A 20,632-nucleotide genomic window follows, 5' to 3' on the forward strand; every position below is an offset into this window, starting at 1 on the left:
GGGGTCCTCTGGACTCTGTAACACCATCAATTCAAATTATGTTTAATTTTAGACAATAATGGTAATAATTTAATTCATATAAGTGTCTATAATTACTATTATTATAAAACTACCTTAACACCTAAATACTTAATCTGATCTGACCTTTCAATTTTCACAATATGCTTACAAGAAGAATAATCCTTTTTGGCTAATGACACAAATTCACTCTTTTCCCAATTAATTTTATAACCTGATACCTCACCATATTGTTCCAATCTGTCATGTAGACACTTCAAAGAATTCTGAGGTTCTGTTAGATATATCAAAACATTATCCACAAATACATTAATTTTAAATTCATCAGATTTCACCTTAATACTTTTAATATTACAATCTTGTCTAATCATCTCAGCCAAAGGTTCAATAACTAATGCAAATAGAGCTGTTGCAAAGGACAGTCTTGTTTAGTCAATCTAGTCAATGTAAAAGGTAACGATAACTGTCCATTTGTCACAACTCTAGCAGTAGGACTTCTATATAAAGCATTAATCCAACCAATAAAAATTGGGCCAAATTTAAATTTCTCTAAAACTTTAAATAAAAAAAAACTCCACTCTACTCTATCAAAGGCCTTTTCTATACCCAATGATGTAGATTGGAACCCTCCCAAGAAGGGTTAATCAAAGAAATCAACTTCACAATATTATCTGTCTAATAACTATCTTTAATAAAACCTGCCTGACCCAAACAATTTAAATCTTTTTGCTAGAACCTTCATTATCAACATTCAATAATGAAATTGGTCTACAAGACCCAGCTTTCAATGGGTCCCTAACTTTCTTAAGAATAACTAATAATTGCTTGAGAAAAATAATCCAGAAAAGAATGAACCTCTGTCATTTCAATATATCCATCAATAATAAAATTAATAATTCTTGGAATTTTTTTATAAAATTCAGAAGTAAAACCATCATCCCCTGGAGACTTCCCATTTGGCATGGATCGAAGTGCATCCATTACTTCTTCAGCAGTAAACGGAGCATCAAATCTTGAATATCATTACCACTCAAAAAGGATAAATTTAGATCTGATAAGAAATGTTCAATTTTAACCTCACCCTCCACTACTTTGGATGTATATAATTTTTCATAGAATTCTCTGAACACATCATTAATTACCTGAGGTTTATATGTAATTACTAAATTGTCCCTAATAGCATTTATTGTTCTTGAGTCTTGTTCCATTTTTAACTGCCAAGTTAAAACTTTATGAGCTCTTTCCCCTATTTTGTAATATCTTTGCCTAGTTCTCTGTAATAACTTCTCAAACTTGTAAGTTTGTAATGAATTTTATCATAATTTCATATTGGTTAAACATACTTTCTTGACCTCCATTGAATCCTGCTGTAGATATTCTTTTCAAAAATATCCATCTCCTTCTCTAATTTAGAGAAGTTGTTTCTTAATTTTAGCAATAAAACTAACAATTTGTCCCCTCAAATATGCTTTTAAAGCATCCTATAAAACAAATTTACTATTAACTGAGTCTATTTTTCCCCAAAAACAACAGTATTTGATTTCTTATAAAATTACAAATCTCTACATTTTTCAATAACAAATAATTAAGTTTCTATTGATATGTATTATCGATTCTCTCTGAACCTGTACATGTTATTAATAACAAAGAATGATCAGAAAAAGTTTTACTCTTATATTCAGCCTTCATTACACAACTTTGCAATTGTGCTGATACCAAAAATAAATCTACTCTAGAATAGGAATCATATCAAAATGAATAAAATTAAAAATATTTCCTTTAGGATTTAATCTCCTTTATCTATCTATAAATTCATATCTTTCATTAATGTTTAGCCATTTTAGTCCTAACTACAGTGTGACAAGTCCAAAGCCTGGTGAAAACTTTTTTCTGTAGCAGTGGATGCAAGTGAGAGAGCAGAGGGGTCAGTTTTATTGCAAAAACATAATGAAATTGACCATCCAGTTTCCTACTTTTCAAAGAAATTCATTGTTCATCAAAGGGACTATTCCACTATTGAAAAAGAACTGTTGTCTATTGTGTTTGCTTTGCAGAATATTGATGTGTATCTCAGTACATCTCAAGAACCAATTGTATTTACTGACCTCATTCCTCTGGTGTTTTTGAATAAAATGAAGAACAAGAACAGAAGATTGTTAAACTAGAGTTTGATATTACAAGAATATAATCTGCAAATTATTCATATCAGAGGGTCAAATAATATTATAGTGGATTGTCTGTCAAGATGTTAAAATTGATCATGTATAAAATGCTCCCAACATTTACTTTTTTATAACATGCATATATTGTGAATTGTTATATTTTTAGTAATTTTAAGGACAGTTTAGTTATTACTGAATTTTAACTTAGAGTTAAAATTCCTTTAAAGAAAGGCAAGTGTAATGGATAAATATTGGGAGAATTTGGTAAGATTAGTGTGTTACATACATATGCACACATTTTAAAACAGATCTTATTTGAAAGACTGAAGAATTCATATTCAGTAACATTGCAGGATCTTCGGAGACTTTTATGCACATTTCACAAGTAGGTGCTAATTGAGATGATGTCATGAAATGAATAGACAATTGTTTGGAATTGGAAACAGGCTGGATGGTTGGATAACTACAAGGCTTCTGACCTTTCTGCAAAGTGCTCACAGAATGGTCACCCCTGGGTTTTGTTTATCTAAGACAACAGCTTGACCAAGGGGGAGAACTCCTGTGGTTTGCTGAAGGTGGGGGGTTTTGCAAGTGAGAGAGTCACATGGCTTTCTGGGAGTTGGCAGTTAGAGAGAGAGAGAGAGAGAGATCATCAATCTCAACAAGCCCTCTCAGCTAGTGTGTGTGACACTGAAAGAGACTGAACAGTCACGGCTGAAACAAGCCAGGAAGAGCTGGTTGGAAACAAAAAATTCCAGAGCAGTGGATGGCTGGAAGTGCTATCTGTCTGATGTTTCTCTTGGAATAAGTGGAACAGAATGGAACTCTGTGGTAACCAGAAAGAAAGAGGTTACCATCTGGAAAACCCTGATGGGGCAAGTTTCATCAGTGAAACCTTGAGGTGACTAATGGCGAGATTTGTCTAGTAATGGGTCCAAACAACAATTAAAATCACCTCCTACTATAATTTTTTCATATGCTTGATTTAAATTAAGAAAAAAATCCAACATAAATTTTTCATCTTCTATATTAGGAGCATAAATATTCATTAAAGTCCAAGATTTAGAATTTTTTTTACAATTAACATCAAAGTCTACCAATTGACTCAATAACTGATTTCAATTTAAAAGATAACTTTTTAATAATCAAAATAGCTACACATCTTGGTTTTGAATTAAACGAAGAAGCTATAACTTGATTGACCAATCTCTTCTCAATTTCTGATGTTCCTTCTAAGTCAAATGTGTTTCTTGCAAAAAAGCAACATCAACCTTCAACTTTTTAAATATAGACCAATAAACTTTTTCTCTTGATTGGATTATTAAGCCCATCAACATTAAAAGTGGCAAAATTTAAATTAGCCATCATTCCAATTCATTTCAAAGATCACCTTACCACACATTATGGAACTCTTCTCCATGGCAACCACACAGAAAAACTAGAAAATCTCAAAAGAAAAAGAAAAAGAAAAAAACCCAAAAAGAAAAAAAAGTACTGTTCTCCAGTATTAACTCCCTCAATTGTGTGGGAATGACCAATGCCACAAAGTGGCCAACAACTTCAGAAGGGTCAGTAGTCAAACCACCCCCTTCGATCAGAACAAAAAATTAATATCAACAAATCATTTCAAGAATGATATGCTTCCTCCAGATCTCTATTAACTTGATCATCATCAATATCAATTTCAACCAACTGCTGAGATTTCTTCTCTTGCACTCCATTATTCTTCTCCTTCTGGACTGGTGCAGGCTGTTGAAAAGAATTTTCCTGACTTTTCATCTGTCTGTTATCCGGTAAAGAATTATCAAATGTAAGAGCTTCACCATCATCACGAAAGAACTGAGATTGAAAATTCTCCATAAAAAAATTTTAAGGACAGAAGGATACCAAAAGACAAATTTATATTCTTTTTTCCACAAAACGGCTTTGACAGAATTAAATTCTTTACATTGTTTAAATCAAATCAGGATTTTTTAAAAACTCTATTATTCTTAACTAGCAAGGGGCCTTGATTACCTCATATTTTGAAGATTAATTCTCTACCTTGATTAGGTAAATATCTAATCAGGATAGAATGTGGAGCTTGACCTGGAAGAGATTTCCTCCTTATCGCTCGATGAGCTCTATCCAATTCCAAACCATTCAGGAAATATTCTTTCCCCAAAACTTCAGGGATCCACTTCTAGAAAAATTAAACCTGGTCCGGACCCCCAAAATCTTCTGGAAGACCAACAATTATTCCTTCAACTTTGATTCTCCAAAGCATCAATTTTCTTCAATAAATAATTTATCTGAATTTCCCAACCAGTGAATGAATCCTCCATCTGACCCATCTTCTCATTACATTGTTCCACATCATCCATACAGTCATGAAAATCTTCTTAAATTTATCTTGTACCTTATCCACCAATTTCACATACTTTGCGACGTTCATCTTAATAGATGATATCCCTTCCTTCATATCAGCAATTTGCTCTTTCATAAATGAAAAACCTTGACCTATCTGACTTGCCAAATTCTCTATCTGCTTGGATATATCAATTTGACTTACTGGGTCTGAATAATGAGGGTCAGATTTAAACTACATTGATACATGTTTAGATGTGGGTCTACCATTATTATTACAGTTTCTTCTTCCTCCGTACCTGGGTAAATATCTTCTTCCTCCAGTCCCCTTCTAATGTCTACTTCTTCTTCCTCCATCTATACTGATAGCATTTCAGCCTGACTGCGGGTTCAGATTCCCCCCCCCCCCCCACCCCAGTCAGTCCAGCATCGCTGGGCCGAGAGAAGTCGGGTCCCCCCGCATTTCAGGCTGAGCTCGATATAGCACGTATGCGTGGTTGCTCCTTGTAGTCTGGAGGAGGACATCTTCGGACTCCAGCACCATCTTCCGTGGTGCTGCATAGGGTCGGCACCGGAGTCAAATGTGTCTTACCCAGGAACTGCCGTTGCAGTCTTGAGTGAGCAGGAATCGACTCTGCAGGTCCATTTCAAAGGAAGGCACAAGTTCTTCTGTACTTCATAACTATTTAGAAGTTTTTTTTTTTGCTGCTTGTGCTTTTGTTTTCCTCATAGCTATTTTCTAGAGTATATCAACTATATATCCAGTATTTCCTAAAAAGTTATGAAAACTTTAAAAGTCAGTTTTTTAGTAGTTCTGCCTGGGAAGGTGTCTTTCCATGTCTTCTCCCTTCGCCATCACACCACGCCCCCATGTTTTCTTTTCCAAGGAAATCTGCAACTGGGATCACACTACCAGTGTGGCTGACATCCACAGGGCCTGTCCTACTCTGGAAGCATGTGGGGACCCACAAGTCTGACCCTCTGGTTGAAGGGATCCACCTCCTCCATGCCCAACCCCCAATATGCCTATGTGGCATACCCTGACAGACATGAAGACACCATTGCTGTCAGAGACTAAGCTCCCTCAGGGGCCCTGGAGACCGCACACACTCCACTCACCATTGAACACACATGCACCTGACCCCTGGTACCCTGCCTCTACCCGGCACAACACTGATGAGTAAGTACAGGGGCCCGAGACTGTCCAGGACTCCACTGCTGCACTGCATCCACAACCAGTATTACGACAGTCCCAGCAGACTACCTGAAAGACTGATTTTGTAACTTTGTAAGTTCCACTTCACCCCACTGGACTCTTATTTTAAAAAAAAAGAGGGTGAATGTACTAAACCACTGTTGCATGAAATTGACTGGTCAGGCACGCCTATTGGCCAATTTTACCTGTGACCATTCCCCACACGCTCCTGTATAAAGGTGACCGCTCCACAGCCCCCTCCTCAGTGCAGGACAGTCAAACAGTATGGTTGTGCCTTTGTCCTTAAGTGAATAAAACCCTATTGGTTTCTCAACAACAGTCTTCTGAGTAATTGATGGTGCATCAGTGAGAATCACGCTAGAAGTGCAGCCTTAATTTGGAATCCCTGACTTTATTTACTAGACTTGACAGAATGCTCATGGACATCTGGATGGTACAGTTGTAATGACACCCAATAAATTAATCAGGCAATTGATTGCTGTCCTGGAGATTTAATTTGATATCCACCATTGATGCTTGTGGCTGCAATGTTTACTATGTCTAGTATATATAATGGCAAATTATCAAGCACAATATTGATTACCAGCTCACTTCACGATCTCTACCACTGAGGAAAATGAGCAATAATGATGAATGAACTACCACTTCCTATACCAATGGCATATTATCCTAAAAAAGAAAAATGTCAATTTCTTCATGGTCAAAATCCAGAATCCATTGTAAACATTTGAGAACCACAATGACATCATTTGTTCAAGGTTAACCCTATCTTCTCAAGGAAACTAGGATCAGCATCATTTTAACAGAATGGCACAATTACCAAGAACAAAAAAGTGATAAAAACAGAAGAGAATATGGAAGATAAAAACGAGAAAGAATGAACAGAAATTGGAAAAAATGAAAGGAGAGACAGATGTTTAATTATTCAGATTATTATTTAAATTTTAAGTGGTGGAGCTAGTCATTCATTTTAGTCTACATAATGGTTCTATTTCTGAAACAATTTGTATCACGCAAGTTTCTGCATCGTAATTTATATTCTCCACTCTTTTTCCATGTTGTACAGTAGGATCTTTAATACTCACATGAGTATCACCATTTAGCTTGATATGTCATATCAAAGGCAGCAGGCCTGAGCACATAACATTCCTATGTCCTCCAAGACTGACTTGATGCTCATAGTGAACCAATTATCTTAGAGGAAGAACAGTGGCAACTGAATGATGTTGTCACACTTACCATCCAGCTCATAATTATCTACCAAACCAATCATAATACAAAAGATTACTATTATACAATCAAGCAGAAATAGTATAAACTAGTCAATGCACACATTCAATCTGAGAAAAATGTTGATGTCATTGTTAATTTTAAAGAAAGACCAGAAGAGATAGTTGAAAACTGATGGATAAATCATTTACCAGTGGTAATGTTTTCCAAATAACCAAAGTGGGGAGCACGTAAGATATGAAAAACAAGCTCTTCATCCTTGTTGTTTATGTCTGATGCTCTCAAGTTTCGAAAGGAAATGTAGATTCCATATTGACCATTTTTTAACATTTTGACATTTGATGGACACTGAAGATAAACTATTTCTGGAGCGTCCTTGTCCGGATAGTCCACCTGTACAAATAAATAATTCAACATTTCATTGTTTTGTTAATTTTGATGCAACATTAAAATTAATACTCCACAAAATTACATACATCCATCCACAGTCATGATCAGAGGTCAATCCACAGGACCATAAGAATGGCAGAGAGGATCACTGGAGTATCTTCCCCGCCACCCACCAACAACAAGAACTACTGGAATCGTTGGCTGAACGAGGCACGCAAAATCATTGAGGTCTCTTTCCACCCCACACACAGCCTCTTTCAGCTTCTTCTCCCATTGGGAGATGCAGGGATATTAGTGCCAGCAGTGCCAGGCTGAGTTTCTTCCCATGGGCAGTGAAAATGCTGATTGTGCAAAGGAACTGATCACTCCAACCATCTGAGAATCTCATTTTTACAAATAATATTTATTTAATTATTTGTATAGCTGAATACTTGTCCTGCATATACATTGTTCTTCTGTATGTGTGATGTCTGGTTATGTGTCTACATGTTTTGCACCGAGGACTGGAGAACGCTGTTTTTTCGAGTTGTACTTGAATAATCAGATGATAATAAACTTGACTTGAACTGATTCTTTTTCTGAGTAATTCTGAAGAGAAAGAAACATTATACAATTACTAGAAAATTATAATCGTGCAGGTAAAGATGATGTGTCTGTAGCGTGAATAAAAGCTCTCATGACTGGAGGGAGAACAAATGCTTTTATTAGCTTATAACTAGGGGTAGGGTCTCAGTAGTCTTCAGAAGGTTTAGGCGGGAATCCAGTGTTTTATGTGATCAGATGGGGATGCAGCTAGGAGGCGGGGCCAACCATCAGCACAACACCCTACCAGTGAATCCCAGTTCACTGCAGTGTCCAAGACATCATATTGGGCTACAGGATCTACCAATATTTGGAAAAACAAGGAGTGAAAGTGGTGACACAGGCAGACAGGTGTGGTGGAGATATTTGGTGCTTTTGCCTTCATTGGTCAGGCCGTTGAGTACAGCATAAGATGCATCATCTTATTACTGAATAAAATGTTGGTGAGACCATGCTTGAAGCATTTAATGTTATTTTAAATTTAGATACAGCGCAGTAACTGGCCTTTCCGGCCTACAAGCCAGTGCCACCTGAATACCCCAATTAACCTACAACCCTGGTACGTTTTGAAGGGTGGGAGGAAACTACGCAGAAACAGGGAAAATGTACAAACCTCTTGCAGATAGTGCTAGATTCAAACCCCAGTTGCTGGTGGAAACTATGCTAATTCCACACAGCTTTGCTCACCCTGCTTTAGGAAGATATCATTAAGCTGGAAAGGGTGCAGAAATGATTCATGTATACCTAACCAGGATGAGTTGGCTTGAATTATAAAGAAATGCAGGATAGGTTGGATCTTATCTCCTCAGAGATTAAGAGGCTAAGGGGAGCATGGATAGGGAAAATAGTCATCAATTGTTCCCATTTGGAAATTGGGGTGGGGGGGGGATCTAAAACTAGAGGGCACACATTCAAAGTAAGGGAGAAAGATTCAAAACAGATGCGAGGGGAATCTATTTCATTCTGAAGATGGTGAATACACAAAAAAAGCAGCCAGAGGAAGTGGTAGAGATGGGAACAACCATGAAGTGCAAAAGACATTTAGACAGGTACATGGATTAGAAGGTTTTAAGAGGGAGGGGTGAATGCAGGCAAATGGGACTGGCAAATGGGACTGGCAAAATTCATGTTTTGGAACAATTTTGTGGCTTCATGTCACCAGTACTAATACCACCTTTTATTTGAGACCATTTAAAATCTTGAATTGAAGTTTATAATCTAATGCTGTTTAATTTGAAGTTAAGTCTCCAGATCCTTGGTCCTGGCCTCTGAGTAACAGTCCATTTGAAATTTTCAAGTATCAACTTTGCTAAAACCAAAATTTCACCATCAAGTTTTAAACTAGACAGGAATCATTTTCCTATTTCTTAGGCCCCAGATTATTGTAATCTGCTATACCTTATCCCTTGATCCTGCTCTCCTTTCCTTGACCATTAAAATGAACTGTCAGACTATATTTCTCATCATAGTCAGAAATATAGTGCTGAGGGTATTCGCCAGGTTGATTCCAGGAATGAAAGAATTAGCTTATTGAAAAGCATGGGTATGTACTCATTTGAGTTTAGAAGGATGAAGTGGGGATCTTATAGAAACAAATGAATTTATGGAAGGAATCAAGAAGATACAAGCAGGTTGGTTGTTTCTACTGGCAGATTATACTAGAACTAAGGGACATAGTCTCCAGATTTGTGAAGAAGACTTTAAGACAGAGAGAAAGAGAATGAACATATCCCAGAGAATTGTGATCTGTAAAAATTTCTGTACAATGAAACAGTAGAGGCCATCTCATCAAATTGTTAAAGATGCAGCTAGAGAGGTTTTTGAATACTAAGGTGATGAGGAGTTATGGGGAACAGACAGGGAGGTGAGTAGAGTCCATGGCCAGATCAACCATGATCTTATTAAATGGTTGAGCAAGCTCGGTGGGATTGATGGCCCACTCCTGCTCCCATTTCTCATGTTATGTACTCACAGTCAGATAATCCCCATCCACTTACCTTAATTGTGAACGCAACTGGCTCATTTTGTAGTCTCCCATCAATCAGAAAGCCCTGGTTGCTCAGATCAGTGGCAACAAACATAAATCTGTCAATCCGAGATTCTCCCCCAATGTGCTTATATGCTACATCCATGTTGTCGACATCCAGCTGTGTAAAGTTATGCTGGTGAAGAACCTCCCCTTTATAGTAAAGTTGTCCATACTGAGGATGCTGTACAATGATATACGTAAGGTTCTGTGAGGGAGTATCGGGGTCACATAATTGTAATACATCTTGCGAAATTGACATCATGGAGCCTTCAGCCAATCGGATCCCTTTGTTTTTTGACAGACCAGGTGGCGTGCGATCAGTGTTTTCAATGATGATCTCTAGAGTTCCATTCCTTGAGGACAACCCATTGCTCACAATGAATCTAACAAAGAGAGTCAGAGGCAAGGCAGCCTTCAGCAAGTTTTCTTGATTCACCGTCTATAAAAATGAAATAATAAAATAATACACACCTTTATCAGGGATTCTTGGCGAAGTGGTTGAACAGCACAAGCTCAGACATTACCTGCATCATGTGGCTTAATGTTTTTATTTATACTGACTAAACTTCCAGTCATTATCAATAAACAAAATACTTTGTTAATGAAACTCTCTTTTAAGGTGGTCAGTGATGTGCATGGAGTATTGCAATTGGAAACGTATTGCTGAAAAGCAGAGTACACCTCTGATAAAAGTGATCATCAAGGCTTCAAATATGCATGTGCAGCTGGCACTGCTGGGAATCGGGTACAAATTACTGACGTTGTGGCAGGGCTGTAGGTGATGGGAACCTGTTAGAAATCCCTCTTCTGCTGGCAGCATTTAGTCACCATGGTGTGGAGAGTGCATTCAAGGGGCTATTGCTTGGTGAGTGGGACAGCTGCTGAGAAATGGAGCTGAGAGACATGGCTGGAGAATGACAGCACCTGAAACATGTTACCGTTGGACATAAGGAAAGTTCCTCTTCCTTTTTGTTTCTCTTCATGTCCCTTCCCACTTCATTCAAATTGTCAGACAGAAGGGACAGCAGATACTGGAATCTAAGGCAAAAAGACCACCTCAATGATTTGAGCACCATCTGTGAGGGTGGGAAGGGATTGGAGAAAGAAAATTAACAACATTTACCCTTCATCCAGACAGTTAAAGGGTCACAATCCAGAGTTTTGGCAATTCCTCCTCCCCCCACCACTGATGCTGCTCAACCACGGAGTTCCTCCAGCAGATTGCTTATTGAGCTTGTAACCATATGAAATCTCCAAACGGGGGTACAGCCTCACATCGTCATCCTAACCAGCAGCATTACTCACCTCATAGTCTCTGTGCTGTGAACAATTTATTGTTGACCGTGGCAGTAAAGAGTAGGGATCTACAACAGGTTCCTAGCACAGTTTGAGGAGATGTCTTCTTTCAAATGTTTGGCAGGGTCAGTAACACCAAGAATTCAGACTGAATGATCAAGAGCGCAAAAACCAAACAGTGTAACTGGTATGCTTGTAATCATGGCACAGTCATCATTAACTTGGTAATGTAGCAGCCCGCTACCTGACAAGCAAACCGGAACTCAAATTGGAGGACCAATGCAGAAAGCCCACGCACACTAATGGCCTTCACTGGCCAGGAGCTTTCACGGCGGGAACAGTGGCCAATCAAATGACAGTTCACTGGTGACGTCACATCCACCCACAGCAGTGGGAATACCGGGCCCAGTGGTGGGAAGCTGGATCTATAAAAACAAGGCTGGGGAGATCAATATATCGGTCTTGACTTCACTTATACCCATGTATGTGTGCGTGTGGCAGCAGGAGTTGGAGGCCATACAGAGACTACTGCTGCCTGAACGAGGCCACCATGCCAGACAGATATCCTGTACCTCACAAACAAAATTTCACAGCAAATCTACAAGGGGGACTGCATATTCTCCAAAGTCGACCTGGTCTGGAGCTATCACCATACTATATGTCTAAATTTAATTTAATTTAAATTTTTAAATTTAAGTACCTTGAAAGTAATGCACACGTTGGTCAATTTTCTGCAATCTCTCCTGTGTGTTCCTTCCAAGAGATCGAATCCAGAATAGACATTAAATGAACATTCTTGCATGTAAGCCTCCATCAAAGGGAAGGAACTACAAATATTCTACCTTGGTAAATCCTATTTTTACGATTCTGTAACAGACTTTCACAAATAAAGTTCTCTAATCTCCATTTCAGGATCCAAGCTTCGTGGATGAACTACTATGAGCTAGTTAACACACTTAATGGTTACCGAGATTAAAAATGAACAAGAAAATGGTAGATGAGCCTTGGCTGAATTTTCATGAAAATAAGAGCAAGAGTCTGCCTCATCATGTCTCGAGCCTATTATGCATTCAATGCTACCATGGTTAGTCAACCTGATGAAAATAAATGCCCATTATAAATGACCTTGTTCCTACCATTCAGGAAAGGCAGTGTAAATAGATGGAAGCAAAGGAAGCCCTCTACTGAAGGGGTGGATTGCCTTTGGCCACACTCCCTTTGAGAGACTGCATGAGCATTTTGAAAAAGTGGTCCCCCTATTTGCATGAAAAGTAAATATCCAAATTGTTCAAAGGAGAGTTAATCCAAATAATAGTAGAAAAATCAAAATAGTCCACTTCCTGTTCTTTATTTGGCAATGAATCCTCACATTTCCCATTCCATTTGATGAAGTCTCCTGTTAGATATGTATGCATTTCCAAAAAAAATGAGCTGTCTAGAATATGGCAGTGTGTTTTGTCTGCAATTTGTACATACATGTGACAAAAGCAATCAACTTAATATTTGGTCTCAGTTCAGATGTACATTGTTCCAAATATTGTTATACTAACTGGGATCTTTAATCTCTTTTTCTGCGCCAATTCTTTGTCTTCAGGTCATTAATTTCCAAAATGTTTTTTTTTCTCTATTCCCTCATTCTCCACAAGCCCCTGGAGTGGGGAATTACGCCTTTGAGTTTCTTTGCATCTCGGTTTTGAATGACCACATGCAACCTTGTAATTGTGTTCCCTCATTAGAGGCTGGAGGAAAAAAAATCCCGACATCCAATCTGTCTAACTCGCTCAGGACCTCACATATTTCAATAAGATTACCCCTCATTCTTTCAAACTCCAGAGAACATAGATTTAATTTATTTAGCTGTTGGTAGTTGGCAACCCTTTCATTCTCAGAAATTAGCCAAATAGATATCGTTTAGTTCCACCCCACCTCAACCCCCTCCCCCACCACCACCCAATGCCAATATATCCATTCTTAATTAAAGGAACATAAACTATGCACAGTACTTCAAGTGCACCATATACGCTAATAACCATATTCCCTGTTTCTGCACTTCAGCCCTCTTGCAATAAATTCTATTTGTTTTCCTAACCTTTCGCTCTATCTGCATGTAACCTTTTCAGAATCAGAATTTTGTCACAAACATGTCATAAAGTTTGTTGTTTTAGGGCAACATTACAGTGCAAATATTGCTATAAAGTTACATTCATAAATAAATAAATTACTGCAGAAAAAAAAAGAGAAGTGATTCATTCTCCATTCAGAAATTCAGAGGCGAATTCAGGCTCAAGAATGCCTAGCTCCCTTTGTTCTTTGCTCATCTGCAATTTTTCTCCATACAGATAGCATACTGCCTTTAGATGTCCCATACCTGTTATTAAACTCGGTAAGCGCATTTTTATTTTGATCCATGACCAACTTCAGATCTTCTAACACATAGACAGCCACTGCCATCGGCTACTCTGTACTCGCTGCCATCTCATTGCAGCCTATGTACTCTCAACAATGCACCATACATGTGTGAGCACCGCGAGGGCGCGTTGGTTGAATTGAGTGCTGGCAGGAAGCAGATGCCACACTGTAGGCTCTCTCCCTCCCTACCCTGTTTATCATGTTTGGTTGTGTTCAGTAAAGTATTTTGTTTGGTTTACCTCAACCGCTGACTTGACTCGTTATTAAGCACGCAATAACAAACATGGTGTCAGAAGTAGGATCAAGAATGTGTCAAGCCTGAAGCCTTCCAATTGTAAATTGGTCGCAGTGAGTAACCGCAACCACATTTTTCACAGTCACCATAATGGCAGATGGATTCAGGTGGTCCAACCCACTCATGCTTGATGGAAATGTGGCAGAAAACAGGCACATCTTTGAACAGGAATACGACATATTCATGGTAGAAGCACATAGTGACAAGCCTGGCCATACCAGGACATACATTTTATTAATCTTGGCAGGCCAAGAAGCCATTGAAAGGGAGAGGTCGTTTGTATATGCAGGTGAAGTTTGTGATGGGACTTGCCCAGCTGAGTCGAGAGAGGACCCCGAATGTTTAAAGTGTACATTTAGAAAAATATGCAACCCTCGGACAAAGTCACAATGGAAAGGCACAAATTCACATGAGAGACCAAAAGCCTGGCGAGTCGATACATTCATACATCAACAATTTAAAAATCAGAGTGGAAACCTGCGATTTCAGCATGCTTTGCGATGAACTAATTAAAGACAGAATGGTCTGTGACATTTGCAACGATAATATGCAGAAGGCACTCCTGTGAGACAGTAAGTTGACACTAGCAAAGGCTATTGCAACATGCTTGGTGAATGAAACTACCAAGGAAAACAGTAAAAGGTTAGCCTCTTCACAAAGGCAGGCCACAAGCATCAAAGTGATACAGGCGGGACTGGCAAGCAGACAGTGGCTGGAAGCTAGAAGGAAGAGCCAGCCAAACCAGCCTGTACCCAGGACAGGATGTGACAACTGTGGAAGGGACCACATGCTGAGAGGGGAGATGTGCTCAGCATTTGGCTGGCAATGCAGGAACTGCGGTAAATTGAACCACTTCAGCAGGTACTGCAGATCCATGCAGCAGTCCACTACATGAACCAGATCCAGGAGGACCATCAACTATTTGGAACTGGAACAGAGAGGGAGCAATCCCGACGATGAGTACTATGTTGACAGGCTCACCACAAGGACAGCGGGCAAAACAACAGAAACCCAGACTAGAGGTAACAACGAGGCCTTCGTATTCATGAAATCAAAGGCAAGACAGCCGAGATGAAAGTTGTCGCTGGAGCCAAATGTAAAGCAATGTCATGTCATTGAGGACATTCAACCTGCTGAGAAAGATGGAAGAAGTCAAACCATGCATCAAGGACACGAGCCTAGTGGCTTATGGACACTGCAGAATCCACTCCAGTGGCAAGGCGTGGCTGCAGTGTTTCGTACAAGGATGGCTCTATGTGCTAACCTTCTTCGTGGACTGTGAGGACATCATGCCTCTGCTAGGCCTCTGTGCATGTATGGACATAGGGCTTGATTTATTCAGCACAGAGGTCCATCAGATAAGCCCATTTGATGAAGATTTCCTCACAGAAAATCTCTTCTGAGTACGGTGAACTTTTCAAAAATGAGCTGGGGAGGCTGCCGGTAATGTACTCCATGAGGCTTGACCTGGAGGTAAGCCCCATAGTCTGGCCAATGCACCACATTCCAGTAGCAATGAATGATAAAGTCAAGGCTGAGCTGGACAGAATGCACTACTTGGGCATCGTCACTCCATTCTTGGAACCAAGTGTTCTCTATGGTGCCACCAAGAAAAAATAGATGGACAGGAAATCTGAATTTGCATAAATCTTCAAGACCTCAATGCAACCCTGAAATCACCATAGAGAAAGTTGCCGCACAGATGGCCAGCGCAACAGTTAATGTCGAGGCAGACCAGGAATACCCTATCAGTGGCAAGGAGACTTCTGGAGCCCCAACCAAAGGACCCACAAAATATCAAGGCCCAGCTGCTACACAAAAGGCTGGGGTGAATGTATATACAGTAGTTTGAATGTATATATTATTGCACTAGTCAAAGTTATGTATATATTCATTGTACCATGTGGTGGGGGTGGGGGTGTGGTAGCTCATGAACAGAGATGTAGACCGCCACTGCCATCGGCTACTCTGCACCCATTGCAATCGCATTGCAGCCACATTACTTGCAACAGTGCACTGCGTATGCATGAGCACCGCACGTCATACTAGTTGGATCGAGTGTTGGCAGGGAGCAGACACCACAATGTGTGCTCTCTCTCTTCCCTGTTTATCATGTTTGGTTGTGTTCAGTAAAGTTTTGTTTACCTCACCTGCCAACTCTACTCGTTATTCAGCATACAATATTGAACATACCACAACACTTTTCCTGATTGCATGCTCATAGAATTTCCTGTTAAAAAAGTCTTGCATAGAAGATTAGAATTCTACTCAGAGGCTTTGATGTGTTAACTCAGCAAAAGATAGCCAGTGTTCCACTGACTCACCACAATAGAAGGAAAATTCCTGGCTCACAAGATCTCAAGATAAAGGAGCAGAAGAAGGGCCATTGGCCCATCAAGTCTGCTTTGCCATTCTAATCATGAGCTGATCCATCCACCTACTCAGCCTCACTCCCTGGCTTTCTCCCTATAACATTTGATGCCCTATCTGATCAAATACCTATCAATCTCTGCCTTAAATACACCCAATGACCTCGCTTTCACAGCACCCTGTGGCAACAAGTTCCACAGACTCACTAAAGAATTTTTCCACGTCTCTGTTTTAAATTAATGTCCTTTTATCCAGAAGTTATGGCCTGTTATCCCCTACCATGGAAAACATCTTGCCACATCTACTCTGTCCTGGCTTTTCAGTATTTGAAACATTAGGTCCTCCCCTCATCCTTCTGTACTCCAACAAGTACAGTCCAAGAGCTGACAATCATTTCACATATACTAACCCTTTAATTCGTAGTATTATTTTGGTAAATCCTCTCTGACCCTTTTCCAACGCCAACACATCTTTTCTCAAATTCAGCATCCCAAACTGAACAGTATTCCAAGTGAGGTTTCACCAGTGCTTTATAGTCGCAACATTATATCCCTGCTCTTGTATGTTATCCCTCTAGAAATGAATGCCAAAATTGCATTGGCCTTTTTCACCACCAACTCAACCTGAAGGTCAACCTTTAGGGTATCCTGCACGAGAATGCTCAAGTCCCTTTGCAGCTCAGAATTTTGAATTTTCTCCCCATCTATTTTTTCTAGCAAAGTGCATGACCATACACTTTCTAACATTGTATTTCATATGACACCTCTTTGCCCGTTCTCCTAACCTATCCAAGTCTCACTGTAGCCTTTCGTTATCCTCAGCACCACCTCCCCTACTGCCTATTTCTGTATCATCTGCAAATTCAGCCACAAAGCCACCCATTCCATAATCCAAATCATTTATATTACCATAAATAGAAGAGGCCCTAACACTCACTCCTGCGGAACTCCAGTGATAATCAGTAGCCAACTAGAATAGGATCCCTTTATTCCTACTCTCTGTTTTCTGCCAACCACGGTATTTTTAACAAATGTAATGCTCTACCCAAGCCACTATCCATCCTTTTATTCCATGGGCTCTCATCATGTTTAAAGCCTTTTGTGTGGCACCTTGTTGAAGGCCTTTTTAAAGTCCAAATACACAACATCCACTGAATCTCCCCTGTCTATCCTTCCTGGGATCTCTTCAAAAAAATTTGAATAGGTTTGTCAGGCATAATTTGCCTTTCACAGCTGAAACCTCACTTCATCTGTGAATCATAATTCCATTACTTTACATTCACTTTGTTTTTTCAATGACTTATCACCAGCAGTAATTCAGAGGGAGCTAAAACCTCCTTGCCCTCAGCAGGCAACTAACCTATAGCATATACACATAAATTATAACATTTGCTGGAGCATTCATTTAGAATACTTTAAAATATTTATACATATCTGCTCACCTCAATGAGTCTCTGGTGGCCACAGCTTTGCTTCTGTGAGTGTAAGAAACTGTCTGAGCAGCGACATCCATTTGAGTAAAGCTGGTTATTTTTACTCCAGGGAAGTTGACATATTCTATTTGTCCATAAACTGGTGGGATTGTAACAATATAGAGCAGCTCCTCGGGTTTGTTTGTGCCATCAGAAGCAAGAAGAATGGCTGTAGTCAACGTGCGTCTGACCCCTTTGACGATAGTCAATGGTTTTATTAAAACTGCAATTTCACCTGGAAAAATAAAATAAAGAACATTTTCTCAAGACAAAGGGCACATTACTTTTTTAAAAACTAAATTGCCATTTGTACAGCAGATGGTTAGCAACCCAAATGAGCAGAGAAAGGAATTTAATACAAGATCCATTTATAAAATATTTTTGAGGCTGGAACTGCTTTCCATGGTATTTTTAACAAATGTAATGTTATTCTCATCGGATCCCTCCTCTTGGACATTTTGGGCACCATCATCCCATCCTTCACTCACCTGCACTGATAAACTTTGTGTGATTCGGCAAAGGACTGAGCCAGTTGTGGCCATGCTATTCAATAACACTTTGGTACAGTACACTATGGGATCTCCATCTATGGGATGGAGATAAAATAGGTGTGTAATCATGGAAGGGAATAGGAGGGAGCAAGGTCTGTAGTTCAAACAGGCTGAAGCTAAGTCATTCAAAGGAATGCAGTCCAGCCATTGGTCCCAAGACAAGGTGCACATTGAAAGAAATGGAGATGGAGCCTTTCAAGACAGCCCAGGATATCTGAGAGCAACAGCACCATAAAATATGATGGAGGACACTGGACTCGAGTTCTTCTCTTTCAAAATATGCTAATAATATTGGAACAGGAAATGGGAACTGTCTGGGTGGCATTAAGCCAAAGTTGATCTTACTCATCAAAATTAATGAATAATTAAAGTATATTAAAAAAAAATTCTGTTCTCTTATGCAAAATCATCGCATTTTTAGCAAACATAGCCTGTGACAAACCTCTATCGACAGTAATTGAAAGTATTGGCTCTAAGGTTGCATGCAGTTAAAGAGAAGATGAAAAATTGTATCTAATTTTCAATACAGTAACTGCCGTTAGCTCACGACTAATACTTGGGGTGGGAGGGAGGGGGTTTTCATTGTATTTTATATTCAAAATTTTAAATAAATTATTCAAAAAAAAGACAAGACTAATATAATTCCATGGTGTAATAAGACATTAAAATGATTGTAATAATATTTATTCATTTTAAAATTATCTGAGCTTTGCTTTTTGAGCTGCTCCAAAACTCTAGGGTGATTTTTATTATTGTACCCTTTTCAACATTCCAGATGGAGATATGGAAATTATGCACCGGTGACATGTTATGGCCATCCAAGAGGTGGAAGTGAAAACCATCTTGACCCTTTGTCCCGATCGCTCCTGTGTGCACATATCTCAGTCGGTTCATATCAACGTCATCCTGACTGCATTTCATGCCAGGATGCAGGGCTTGCCACTCCATGCTTTCCTGGTGGAAAGAACAGGTTGTGAATGTGGAGAAGACTATCCTCTACAGAGGAAAATACAGGACTTGAAAAGCAGAGGCAATCAACACTTTAGAACTGTTCCTTACTCTGACAAACCACCCTGCCTCAAAATCCTCGTATTCTTGGAATTGCCGTATGATGAAGATTAAGGTAAGATTTAGACTGGGATGATGAATGGCAAATAATATACATGCCACACTGGAATCTAACAATGATCTTCTTCAATAACAGACTGACTACCATTGTGGTGGTACACCACCGGCCTACTGCAGGGGGAAACCTCTGTACCTGCAGGAGTGTAAGGGGGACAGGACAACACCTGGCCAGCTGTCAATCAGTCGACCTGAATAGATCAAGCCCCACCTAGTCAGGTGTTAATCACCCTCTGGGATATAAGCCTGCACCAGCCTCCGAAGTCTCACTCAGAGCTACTGCAGCAACAGCCAGCATGGCTCTGTGAAGTCTTTGTTGATTAAAGCCTGTTGTACATTCCTTACCTTGTGTGTGTCTGGTTCTGTCTAACAGTGCACCACAACCATTTATCTTTGAAGACCTTTGCCAAGTCCTTCAACTGTTATGCATTTGAAGTCACCATTGACTAGAAACTCAATTGGAGCAGATGCAAAACTCCCGTGGGTGGGAGAGTGGCATAGCTAACACAAATCCAGTGACTCAGTCTCAAACCTGGCTCTATGGAGTTAACGTGCTTTTTCTGTGACAGCCTGGGTTTCACCCAGGATCTCCCATTTCTCCCCATCCCAAAGATATGCAGGTTGTTTGATTCATTGGTTCTTGTAAATTGTTCAACACATGCAAGTGAATGGTGGAATCTGAGGGGAGTTAACGTGAATGTGAGGATCAAAAGGCTAGGGTAAAATTAGTGGAGAAATAGGATTGCATGGATTTGATATGCCAAAGTGGGGTCCTTCGAATTCATAAGGAACCATAGAGTAGAAATTGGGTGAATTGTGGCAAGTTAGCCACCTCCCTTTCCACCACATACAAGGCACAAGAGAAAACACTCTCTATTGACCTGGATGACTGTATTACCAACAGCTACCAATGACCTCATTGACACCAAGGACAATGCAACCTGCTTGATGGGAATTTCTTTTGCTCTCCAAACATTAATTCCCTCCATTAGCTGCCCAGAAAGGATACATGGATATACAAAGTTACTGTGTTTAACTAGCCTTCGCTACTCTGACACCATCTCCTATTCCTGTGACTTCCACTACCAAGAAGGTTCCACTCCGAGCTGCACACCATTCTGCTCTAGAAATATATTATTGCT

General features: G+C 39.6%; 1 protein-coding gene across 1 annotated transcript in view; it reads right to left on the reverse strand.

Annotated features, from left to right (window-relative positions):
* frem1a (Fras1 related extracellular matrix 1a) overlaps positions 1 to 20,632 on the reverse strand; it is a 156,513-nt gene that overhangs the window by 44,130 nt on the left and 91,751 nt on the right. The window contains exons 22-25 of the mRNA XM_069921496.1: positions 19,124 to 19,319; positions 17,785 to 18,049; positions 9,942 to 10,356; positions 7,164 to 7,365 (exon numbers count right to left, since the gene is read on the reverse strand). Of these exons, the coding sequence (XP_069777597.1) occupies positions 7,164 to 7,365; positions 9,942 to 10,356; positions 17,785 to 18,049; positions 19,124 to 19,319 (1,078 nt within the window). The remainder of the gene's footprint in view (positions 1 to 7,163; positions 7,366 to 9,941; positions 10,357 to 17,784; positions 18,050 to 19,123; positions 19,320 to 20,632) is intronic.

Source organism: Narcine bancroftii, chromosome 1 (assembly GCF_036971445.1).
Source record: "Narcine bancroftii isolate sNarBan1 chromosome 1, sNarBan1.hap1, whole genome shotgun sequence".
Classification (NCBI taxonomy): domain Eukaryota; kingdom Metazoa; phylum Chordata; class Chondrichthyes; order Torpediniformes; family Narcinidae; genus Narcine; species Narcine bancroftii.